The sequence below is a fragment of the Neospora caninum genome, chromosome XII (assembly GCF_000208865.1).
Source record: "Neospora caninum Liverpool complete genome, chromosome XII".
Taxonomy (NCBI): domain Eukaryota; phylum Apicomplexa; class Conoidasida; order Eucoccidiorida; family Sarcocystidae; genus Neospora; species Neospora caninum.
In genome coordinates, this window is record NC_018398.1 from 5,347,395 (window position 1) to 5,359,144 (window position 11,750).

The 11,750-nt window shown below is 57.7% G+C and overlaps 1 protein-coding gene across 1 annotated transcript; it reads left to right on the top strand.

Moving 5' to 3' along the window:
- Positions 1–510: 510 nt before the first annotated feature.
- On the top strand, positions 511–11,241 carry NCLIV_067070 (putative Ubiquitin--protein ligase; the record flags this gene model as incomplete). The annotated part of the gene is made up of 14 exons (XM_003886258.1): positions 511–1,397; positions 1,545–1,676; positions 2,199–3,793; positions 4,105–4,242; positions 4,886–5,040; positions 6,921–7,000; positions 7,407–7,596; positions 8,190–8,274; positions 8,675–8,736; positions 9,198–9,328; positions 9,683–9,774; positions 10,107–10,238; positions 10,679–10,820; positions 11,142–11,241. 14 exons carry the CDS (start codon positions 511–513, stop codon positions 11,239–11,241), a joined length of 3,921 nt encoding a protein of 1,306 aa, XP_003886307.1.
- Positions 11,242–11,750: the final 509 nt, after the last annotated feature.

Below are 11,750 nucleotides of genomic sequence, written 5' to 3' on the forward strand. Positions count from 1 at the left end.
GGTGAGTCCCGTGACTCTCGAACGAGACTGCGGATTTGTCGTTGCTCTCTCTGTGTTCGGTAAAAGTCGTGTCCGGTGTGGTGAGGAGAATCCCCGGCGCGACAGTCTCTGAAGAGAGACACTTTTTCGCGCCGGAAGCCGTCAAACACGGCAACCCGTGCGTCGAGAACGATCATGATGGCACATGTCTATGCTGCTGTTTTCTCGTCCATCCAACTCGAGCCGCAGGGCGCCCAACAGTCCTGAAGCGAAGTCCTCCCGCGAGCACGACCGGCGGTTTGTTTCACCTTTTTTTTCGGTCAAAAGGCACACAAACACCTGCCTGGACTTCTGCCCTACCACTGTCTTCCGTCGCGGCGCGGTGTCCTCTCTCTGCGACGCCGTTCTCCCCTCTCGCTTCGTCTGTCGCTCGTCAAGGACCGGGGACTGGTCTCCCGCGCGCGCTCGCTTCCTTCTGGGTGGAGACTCGCCTGCGTCTCCCCCCGAGCGCTCTCCTGTTCCCCTTGAGCAATGGGAGAGCCGAACCGTTGCTGTCCAGTCTTCTCGCAGAAACGGTGGCGAGGCCCATGGGGCGCGCGGGCGTTGCTTCGCCTGCGCGGCAGAGACACGATATGCTCCCCAGAAGAGGGGACGGGGCAGACCTCCGTGCGGAACCAGGACGCCCCACAGGCCTCTCGCGCCGTCCAGCAGAGCGCAGATGGACGCGTGCCTTCGACGCGAACGTCGAGACACGGAACCTTCCACGGCACAGCCGAGCCCCGCCGCGAGGACGCGCGAGGCGCGACCAGAGGCGGGCGGCGGGGGCCTTCGTCTGTGTCGCTCCCGCTGCACTGGGACCGCCCGGACAGTGAACCTGCTGAAGATTCGGAAGACAACGTTTCCTTTCCAGCGCGAGGGTTCTTCCCTGCGGGCCTCCTGAGGCGCACGCCCGTCGCGCACGCCTTGTCGCCTTCTCTGCAGGCAGAAATCGCTCGAGGCCGAACTCGAGCAGCCGCCTCTTCCGGAGCCGGTCCAGCGACGCACTCCGCCAGTCCCGGAGAAGGCGAGCCGGTCGAGATTTCCGAGCTGTCGAGAGCAGACCGCAGCTGGCGAGGCAGGCCGCATGTACCGCAGAATGCCGGGAGAATCGGACGGAGCGCCGGAGCGAGTGCGCCTTCGCGGCAGCTTACCGGTCGGGGCCTCCGGGCGTTCTTCGGCTTCGGATCGAACCGACGCTGGCGAAGAGAGCGACGCATGCAGCCGCGGCCTCCAGGAGAAGCGTCGGATGTCGCGCGAGGTCCGTCGGCGTCCAGGAACGAAACCGGGCGGTTCGGCGGTGCGTCGCCAGCGACAAACACTCCCGGCCCTCTCGGCAGTCATGCAAGTTCGGGAACAGAGCCCATCGTGTGCCCCGTATGGTAAGAGGAGAAATTGCGAGAAAGGAGAGAAGGGAACATGGCAGCCGTCAGGCAGAACCCACAGGTTTTAAGGCGCCCCACTAGGGTTTCCTCTTGTAGCTGGTTCGCAACGCTCTCTTTCAACAAAATCTGCTTTTTGCTTGGCAGCGCAAACCCTTTCGCGGCGAGTGTGACGACGCGCCAGGTTCTGGTCCACATCGACGGTTGCTTGGTTGCCCAACACCTCAGCGTCCAACTTCTCCCGGAACACTGGGAAGGTCTCCATGGCGTGAGCGCCAGGTCAGTTCCTTTTTCGTCTGCCGCGCTCGGGCGTTCTTGGCGAAAGAGGCAGCGGGGCTCCTCGGGGCCTTCGTCGCTCCCTGCAACGCGCCAATGCAAAGACACCGCCTGCGTCTCGCCGCTTGTGTGCATCTGCGAAAGTCTGCCAAGACTGGAACCGACTTTTGACGCGCTCCCGCGAGGGCTGACCCCGTCGCGCCGCTTCCTCTGTGCTCCTGGATGTGCTGCACTTGGGTCGATGCATCTACATGAGCGACCATGCATGTGAAATATACATGTATGCATTTATATATGTAGACGTAGATGTAAGTGGATATGTATATGCATGTTATGTGTATAGATGTGTATGTAGATACATATGTATATGTACAAATATATGTGTATATATACATATATATATATATATATATATATGTATGTATGTATGTATGTATGTATGTATGCATGTATATGCATACGCGAATGTGCGAGTTCCGCCATTCCCGTGTGCGTCCTCTCTTTTGTGTGCGGTTGCCTTTTCAGTTGGAGCAACCGTTTCGGTCGCGTGCGGAACGGCTTCATCACGTTTGAGCCAGCGAGCGCGTCGCAGCTGCTCGTGGAGCTCCCAAGGCTGTCTGTGGGCCGGACGTCTCGCGAGGAAAGAGAGAGTGTGCCGTCTCAGAGCCGAGAACGAGGGGCGCTGCAGCCGCCCGGGGTTCTCGGTCCAAACGCGTCGGGCATCCGTTTCTCGCGCGCCGTGGGTACCGAGGCAGGGAACCTGCCAGGGACTGCGTCGCCACCACGCGCGCCGTCTTCGGGCTCGCCCGCGCCTTCGCCCGCTCACCAAGTGCTGGAGCGCCGGCGCCACCTCGCGCGGCAACTCGGCCAGATGGAAGTTCAGGCGGATCCCGCGCGGCGGCTCTTCCTTCAAAGGGCGCGGGCGGAGCTGGAACCGGCTCGGTACTTCCCGAGCGCCGTCTCGCACCATGTCCCGCGCGCAGCGCCTTTCTCGTCGTTCCCCGCGGAGTCTCTGCTGGAAAGGGATCTGGACGCGCCAGAGCGAACGGACCTCGGCGACTCCTCGCTGTACGCCTCGGCTTTCGGTCCACAGCGCGACAGCGGGCGTCGCGCGAGACGCAGCCTCCCGGAAGGGAGGTGGGCACGGACGGGACTAGCGCCTCCGTGGGGCGAGGCCTTCCTGAGCAGAAGGCGGGAGGGGGCCGAGCACGGCCTGTTTCTCTCGGAGACGAGTCCGACAACGGCGCCGTCGTCGACGCCGGTGTCGGCGCGCGAGAATTTCAGCAGCGACGTGCACGACCCAGCGGGGGCCGTGTCGGGCCTCAGCGGCGCAGACCAGGACGACGCGCCTCTGCCGACAAGACCAGGCGGGGACAACTTGCGGACCGTCCAGCGCTCGCCGAGCGCGCGGTGGGAGACTGGAGACAGCCTGTGGCCGGGACCTTCGGCGCGACTGCGCGAGAGCCTTGACAGCGTCCGAAGAAGGCTGGGGCGGCCGAGCCCAGACGGGGAGGAAGCGGGAGACAGTCCCGGCGAGGAAGGCGATCCCGGCGACCGCCAGAGCGGGGACAGGGCGAGCTGGGGAGACTCTCCCAGGAGCCCGCGGCGCGGGGGCGAGGAGTCGCGTGGCAGGGATCGCAGCCCAGGATGGAGCATCTCGCCGCCCAGTGGACGTGCCGGCGGGGTCTTGGGCTCGAGAGCCGCAGTGGCGCCTGCGAGTGGAGCCGGGAACATGTCTCTCGGGCCCGAGAGAGCCGACGCAGAGCCGGGAGAGCCGATAGAGCCGCGAGAGCCGATGGAGCCGCGAGAGCCGGCGGGCGAAGAAGGGTTGCTGAGCGGCGCAGCAGCGAGCGCGGGGCGAGCTCAGGAGACCCGAAGCGGCGCTTTGCAGATGTGGAGAGACGCCAGAGCGGAGAGCAAACCTAGCGAGCCGTCTCCGTCTACACCTGCCGCGAGGGCGAACTCCGCGGAGGACCTGCCTTCGCCCGCGAGGCGTGCGGCGGCGAGGCGGCAACTCAGCGCGAATTCGCAGCCGATGAATCCCGATCTCCTCCTCGACTCCCTCGTCGAACTCACTCGCGGCGAACGGACAGGCAGCGACGAGGCAGCCGCCAGAAGGGGTGAGGTCAACAAAGAGCATCGGAGCAAGAACACAGTCGCTCACTAAACGGGGAGAAATCGGCGAGACGGAAGACCGTTGCAGCCAGAACCACGCACTTGCATTGCCGCGAACAGGACTTGGAAAGGGGGGTTTTCTTTGACACATCCACGTATTCTTAAAGGGACTGCGAGTAGGGGATCTCACTGGACATTTTGTGCAGAGATAACATAACATCTTTTTATGTGTATTTTCATTCGCGGACGTGTAGGCTGAATTGTGTGAGCGGACCGTGGGTGTGCCGTGTTTTTTTTCGATTTCATTTTCGGCCAGCGTACAAGAAATTTTGGAACGCCAATCGCGACCAGTTCGTGGCGCTCGCCAACTTCCCCTTCAGCGTGAAGAAGGACTGGTTCTACGCGCAGCTGAGCAGCATGCGTGTCCACTTTGCGCACGCGTGGATCGTTGTCGGTGAGCGTCACCTCAGCGCGCGAAAGGGAAGGCGCGCGGAAGGGAAAGCGAGCCTTCGCGAGTCTCATTCGGATTCCACATCTGTGCACAGCTTTGCCTGCGCGATCGGGATGGCGCTGGCCCTGAGGGATGCGTGTGAGGAGACACCACGCGTGCGCTGCGGGCGTCACTGCCGCAGGAACCTGCGGACGTTTCCCCGAAATCGACGAGGCCAAATGAATTTGCATCGTAAAACACTAGCAAGAATGTGCACGTACCTGGGTCTACATACATATGTATATGTATATATATATATATTGTATATACGTATGTATATATATGTATGCATGTAGGAATAGTTTTAGGGTAAGAGGACAGTTCAAGAAGCGGGCGATTTTCGTGTGGACCAACGAAAGGAACTGCACACAAAGAGCGGTCTCTCGTAAATGCGTGTGCAAATACGAATCGTTTTTTGCCATCGTTCTTCTCGCTTTGCGAAGCATCTCTATGTTTTTCACCTACACGTTGGGCACAACTGCGGTTTCTGCACTTGGCATGGTTTATATGTGAACACACACATTTGTGCGAGGACGAGAGGCTGGGGTGATGTCCACGTTTGTGTCGAGCGAGTTGCTTGTCGAATGGGATGTGTTCTTTGACGTAGACGTCCGCCGTGACCGGTTGCTCCAGATGGCCTTCGACCGTCTGCGGTATCTGACGCCTGTGGATTTTCACAAAGAGTTCAAATTCCAGTTCCAAGGCGAGTGCGGAGCAGACGCTGGCGGGCCTACCCGGGAGTTTTTTACGCTCATTTCCCAGGTAAGGTTCGCGCTTTTTCTCCGCTTGCCAAAGAACACCTTTTCGCCCAGTCGTGGGATGCAGGCCTACACACAGCTCGGGAAACGGCGTGTATCTTCGCGGCGTCGCGTTTCTCACGAGGAAGCCCTCTTGGGATCCAGCGCGGTGCATGCATGAAGACTCGCGTCTCTCGCGCTTGCTTGGAGCCTCTCGTCTCTCGCGCTTGCTTGAAGACTCGCGTCTCTCGCGCTTGCTTGGAGCCTCTCGTCTCTCGCGCTTGCTTGGAGCCTCTCGTCTCTCGCACTTGCTTGGAGCCTCTCGTCTCTCGCGCTTGCTTGGAGCCTCTCGTCTCTCGCGCTTGCTTGGAGCCTCGCGTCTCTCGCGCTTGCTTGGAGACTCGCGTCTCTCGCGCTTGCTTGGAGACTCGCGTCTCTCGCGCTTGCTTGGAGCCTCTCGTCTCTCGCGCTTGCTTGGAGCCTCTCGTCTCTCGCGCTTGCTTGGAGACTCGCGTCTCTCGCGCTTGCTTGGAGCCTCGCGTCTCTCGCGCTTGCTTGGAGCCTCGCGTCTCTCGCGCTTGCTTCGAGCCTCTCGTCTCTCGCGCTTGCTTGGAGCCTCTCGTCTCTCGCGCTTGCTTGGAGCCTCTCGTCTCTCGCGCTTGCTTGGAGCCTCGCGTCTCTCGCGCTTGCTTGGAGACTCGCGTCTCTCGCGCTTGCTTCGAGCCTAGCGTCTCTCGCGCTTGCTTCGAGCCTAGCGTCTCTCGCGCTTGCTTCGAGCCTCTCGTCTCTCGCGCTTGCTTGGAGCCTAGCGTCTCTCGCGCTTGCTTCGAGCCTAGCGTCTCTCGCGCTTGCTTGGAGCCTCTCGTCTCTCGCACTTGCTTGGAGACTCGCGTCTCTCGCGCTTGCTTGGAGCCTCTCGTCTCTCGCGCTTGCTTGGAGCCTCTCGTCTCTCGCGCTTGCTTGGAGCCTCTCGTCTCTCGCGCTTGCTTGGAGCCTCGCGTCTCTCGCGCTTGCTTGGAACCTCTCGTCTGTCGCGCTTGCTTGGAGCCTCTCGTCTCTCGCGCTTGCTTGGAGCCTCTCGTCTCTCGCGCTTGCTTGGAGCCTCGCGTCTCTCGCGCTTGCTTCGAGCCTCTCGTCTGTCGCGCTTGCTTGGAGCCTCTCGTCTCTCGCGCTTGCTTGAAGACTCGCGTCTCTCGCGCTTGCTTGGAGACTCGCGTCTCTCGCGCTTGCTTGAAGACTCGCGTCTCTCGCGCTTGCTTGGAGCCTCGCGTCTCTCGCGCTTGCTTGGAGACTCGCGTCTCTCGCGCTTGCTTGGAGCCTCGCGTCTCTCGCGCTTGCTTGGAGCCTCGCGTCTCTCGCGCTTGCTTGGAGACTCGCGTCTCTCGCGCTTGCTTGAAGACTCGCGTCTCTCGCGCTTGCTTGGAGCCTCTCGTCTCTCGCGCTTGCTTGGAGCCTCTCGTCTCTCGCGCTTGCTTGGAGCCTCTCGTCTCTCGCGCTTGCTTGGAGCCTCGCGTCTCTCGCGCTTGCTTGGAGCCTCGCGTCTCTCGCGCTTGCTTGGAGCCTCGCGTCTCTCGCGCTTGCTTGGAGCCTCTCGTCTCTCGCGCTTGCTTCGAGCCTAGCGTCTCTCGCGCTTGCTTGGAGACTCGCGTCTCTCGCGCTTGCTTGGAGACTCGCGTCTCTCGCGCTTGCTTGGAGACTCGCGTCTCTCGCGCTTGCTTGGAGACTCGCGTCTCTCGCGCTTGCTTGGAGACTCGCGTCTCTCGCGCTTGCTTGGAGACTCGCGTCTCTCGCGCTTGCTTCGAGCCTCGGGGATGGGTGTGCATCCAAGAGAAGCTGGGCGCTTCTGGGACTTCAGACGCATGCAGACTCACGCTCGCGCGGCTGTGATATGCTCGTGTTGCGCAGAAAATCTTGGACCCGAATGCCGGGCTCTTTCAGATCTGCGACGTGGACGAGATCGCGTACCGAATCAACTCGAATTCTGGGTACGAAGTCAAAATTCAGAGAGGGAGTCTCCTTCCAGCGGTCTGGCAGGAAACGCATGTCCCTTCTGTGTGAGAATCCTACGAAAAAACAGGCTCAGCCGTGCCTTCAGGCGTCCAAGCATATCTCTCGATATAAATATTCGCCCATTTATGCATGCAGCATGCACCGTTGCACGCGTGGGCATCTTGTCTCCACGCACACACGTCAGAGATGCACATGCAGGAATGCATATATATATATATATTTGTATTTTTAAATATATACTTCTATTTATATATATATATATATATATATATTAGTATATATATAGATATAGATGGATATATGCATGTGTGGGTAAATAAAAGGGTGCATGGATGTGCATTGGTGAGAGCTCTCGTGCATCCGTTTCGGGTGTATGTACAGCGTGTCTGCATCTAAAAAAGTGGGAGGTGAGATAGTTGGGGAGCGTCTGACTGACTGCTGTCTCATGACTGTCGTCAGAGTGAACGAGAACCACCTCGAGTTTTTCCGCTTCGTGGGTCTGATCCTCGGCAAGGCGCTCTTCGACAAGCAGATGATCGGCGCGCCGTTCTGTCGACCTCTCCTCAAACAGGTGAGACACCCCACTGGTCCCCGCCGCGCTTCTTGGGCAGTCACATTGATTTCCTTGGGTAGAGAGGGGAACGTGCAGGAGAGGAGCGTGACTTTTTCGCCCAGAAGGCGGCGCATGCGTTTCTGTTAAGCACAGGGAAGGGCCAGCTGCGGAGTGTCTAGACACTGACACGCACACTGTGTCGCTTTCCCGCGTCCCGGAGGGGCGTATGTCTGGGTTTTTTCAACGCGGCAAGTAGGCAAAGGGAGGGAAGCAGGGATCCGTTCCTTAAGCACTGGGAGGTCGTGGAAGACGCCAAGGCAGCCGCATGGGAATTCCGTGTGTACTTCCTTGCCCTGTCTTCTCTTGCGGACCTCAAGCATCCTGTGCATTGGTGTGCACCGGGGAAAGAAGTGGAACGCTTGCTACCGGCGCGGTTTGTTTGCCTCTTCGCGTAATAAGCGAGTAGCCTGTGTCGCGGCTCGAGATGCCCGCGAGCGTAAATAGACATCTGCACGGATCCGTTCGGTTCCTCCATTTGGCATCTCAAGTTTCGTTCCTCTCCGGTGCGTTGCTCCGCCGCTTGCCTATCTCGGTTCGTGGCGTTTCTCCAGCTGCTGCAACACGGCGGAGGCTTCCAAGACCTGGCGTTCTTCGACTCCCAGCTGTATCGATCTCTCCAGTGGATTCGTTCACACCGTAAGTCCTTTCCCTGTCATTCGCCGCGTTTTTCCATCGCCGAGTCCCTCCCCTTTCACCTGTTTTTCGCCCAATCTTCCTCAGTAGTGTCTTTCCCCGATCCCTCTTACGCGGCTCTTCTCTTTGTCCTTCCTCGTTCCTCTGCTTTCGGATGCCCACAGGCCTGCTGGCCATACGTGAGCGAACCTCTCTACATGCAGCTATGCATCTCTTTACGTATGCTCACATGCACGCATATGTATATATATATATATATATATGCATATATATATATATATATAGAGATATATATATACATATATATTATACATATATATGAAATGGAGGAGGAAGTAAGAGGGAAGGCGTCTTGGCCACTTTCGAAAAGAAGGGATTTGAATGCGAGGCTGTTTATTTTCAGCGGTTGACGGGGTTCTCGACACGGCCTTCAGCGTTACTGAGGATTTCTTTGGAGAAACCAAGGTAGGTTTGGGTCCCGATAGTTTCAGGTGTCTCTGTTTTTGTCTCTCACTTCTGCGTCTGTGTGTCTATCTTCGAGTTTTGTCTCCATTTAGTCTCTCTCCGCGTGTGAGGGTCAGAAGACAGCAAGCAGTCATACAGATTTCTCCCTCTTTCTTCCCGTGAAAATCGCCCTCCAGAAAGCCGCTCACTGGTGTCAAGGTCGGCGTCACTTCAAACGCATGTGTCGGCACGTGTACAGGTCTGCAGCTAGATCTACCCTGTATTTACTCCTATAATTGTGCATGCATATATTTCTTTGTGTGTGCAAAACTACCGGCCCCTAGGAGTTTCAATCCAACTCGGTGAACGCGTACATTTCTCGCGCATGCTTCGGGGATCCTGTGGGTTCCCGGCGGGTTTTGCCGCCAGTGCGTTGGCGGACATGCAGTGGTGTGCTTGCTTTCTGTGTCTTTTTTTTTCAGGTGATCCCTTTGAAGGAAGGCGGCGAGAAGGAGCGCCTGACAGACGCGAATAAAGAGGAGTACATTTATCTGATCGCGAAGCACAAGATGGTCACCAGCGTGAAGGCTCAGCTGCGCGCTTTGCAACAGGGGTAGGTCGTGTGTGTCTTGAGAGCTCTTCCGCTCGGTCACGGCCTCGTGCTTCCGTTTGTTTTCAAGAAGAAATACGCTGGACCGGGGACCATGGTTTATCAACAACATGCGCAAGTTGTAGTATCCTGAGTGCCACTTTTTTTTTCTGGCAAGAGATGCGCTTTCATCAGAATGCCGTTGTGGTCTGCACAAAAGGAACAAAAGGGTGTTCAATAGGGGAACTGCGTCGTCGGGACTCGTCACGCAGAACACCGCTTTTGCTGACAGAGTGTGGACGAAAACAGTGTTCTTCGAAGCAGGTCGGAGGGCCTCGCCATCTTCCCGTTTTCTTTGTTTTCTGCTGCTCGCCTCAGTTTCTGGAGTGTCATACCTGTTGCCCTATTGCGCATGTTCAACGACCGCGAGTTGGATCTGCTTCTGAATGGCCAGAACCGCGTCGATGTCGGTAAGACTGTGTGCGTGTCGTCGCCTCTTCCTTTTAGTCCCGGAACGGACGGTTAGACTCCCTACTGAGTCGCGATACCCTCCGTCTCTCCTCTCTCGTCGTGGAGGCGATTCTCCAGCTGGAGTCCGAGTCCTGCTATTAGTGGGTTCTCCTGTCTCGCTTTGTTCCCACGCTCAGCAACGCGCACCTGGGCGTTTCATCAGAACGGATGAAACCTAGCTGTGTTCTTTCGGGCACATCTGCATATGCGTGCAAGAACTAACGGTGTGTGCCGAGACGTGTACGTACAGCGAACCCGTTTTGCGTCGTGCTGCGCTGGTGTTTTGTCGTAGACGACTGGAAGAAGAACACTCAGTATTCCGGAGGGTACTGCGAAGACGACCCCATCATTCAGTGGTTCTGGGATGTCGTTGGAAACACATTCAACGATGAAGAGCGAGGACGCCTTCTGCAGTTCTGTACAGGTGCGTGGTAGAAACACCCCTGTCTCTATACGCATGGATGTGGGCCCTTGATCATATCTGCGTGTGGGGAAAGAGAGGAGACGCACACCACGTTTGTGTCGTCTTGTCTTTTCCGTGCATGCGTATCCCGTTTCCTATACCGTAAAGCTTGTGCGCCTCCTTAAGGTTTTTCAACCGACGGCTTATGCGGAAGGAGTTGATTCGTGATGTCGGTAGGGAACGCGCGCTCTTAAAGGTATCCAGAGTCGCTCCAGTCCTTTCGTGTTTTTTTTTGCCTGGCTAAAGGGAGGACGGTGGTACCCCCGAGCGTCTCTCCTCTACGAGACCGCTAGTTTAGGTTGGCTGGTTCTGTTTCGCCACTGCCTTTTTTTTGTGTGCTGAGGCCATGTTTCCACTGCCCGCTGGTTTGCTGCGTGCGGGGTCGCGCTGTGCCCAATCAGGGACGAGTCGAGTGCCCTCAGAAGGCTTTCGCGTGCTTGAGAGCAACCGCGGCCAGTTAGCGAAGTTCACGTTGCAGCCGATCGAACGCTCGCCAGGCGATTCTCCGGCGCTGTTGCCGCGAGCGCACACGTGCTTTAATCGGTGAGCTAGTTGCTGCAGAAGGAAACATCGAACTACTCATATATGTATGTATATATATATATATATATATATGGGCCGAAGCGAAAGGAGGAGGCGTCTTTGTTTCTCTCGCTACAGGTTCGCAGAGGGTCATCTTGATTCAGACGGGTTACGAGAGTGCATTGCGGGTGTATGGCCGTGTGTGTGCGTAGTGGGAGTTCCACGGACGACTTCCGGGGGCTGGAAAAACGCGTGCATGCGCCTGGCTGCAAGATCCGGAAGGAAGAGGACGCCCTGGACTCCGGCTCGGGTGTCGCATTCCTCGGTTTTGTCTGTCTGCAGGCTGGATCTACCGAAGTACAGTAGCCGGGAAGAGCTGCTGCGCTATCTGAGGATGGCGATTGAGGTAGACCATCTCACGGGTTTCGGTGTCGACGAGTAGACGAGAAGGGTCCAACTTCGAACTTTGAAGCAGGAAGTAGAGGAGCCCAGAGTGCGGGTCGTGTTTCGCGAAGACGGTGAATCGCCTGGTTGAACAGCTTGTGTTTGGGGCCAAAGAACAGTCATACCTGGCTGGCGCGTTCGTGAAGAACAGCAAGGTCGTGCGGCGGTGCTTCGTTGAAAGCAAAAAGGCAAGAATACGGTACTGAAGCGGGAAGATGGTGGCGCGTTGCTACGGAGCGTTGGGCGAATAAGATGATGCACGGAGAGCGAGAGAGAAGAACGGAAAGCGCAGACATCGAGAAAGGGGTCGACTGAGGCCGTTCAACAGTCCTTCAGGTGCCTCGTCTTGAATATGAGAGAGGCTGCAGCGACAACTCTAGGACCCAGGGTCTGCGTGCTGGTAGGCTCGACTGTTACAAGATCAGGTATTCCAGGTTTTTTCGTTCAAGCAGGAAAGGACGAAAGACGCCACATTTGGTTTTGCGTTCGGTACAAAAGGGGTGTGAG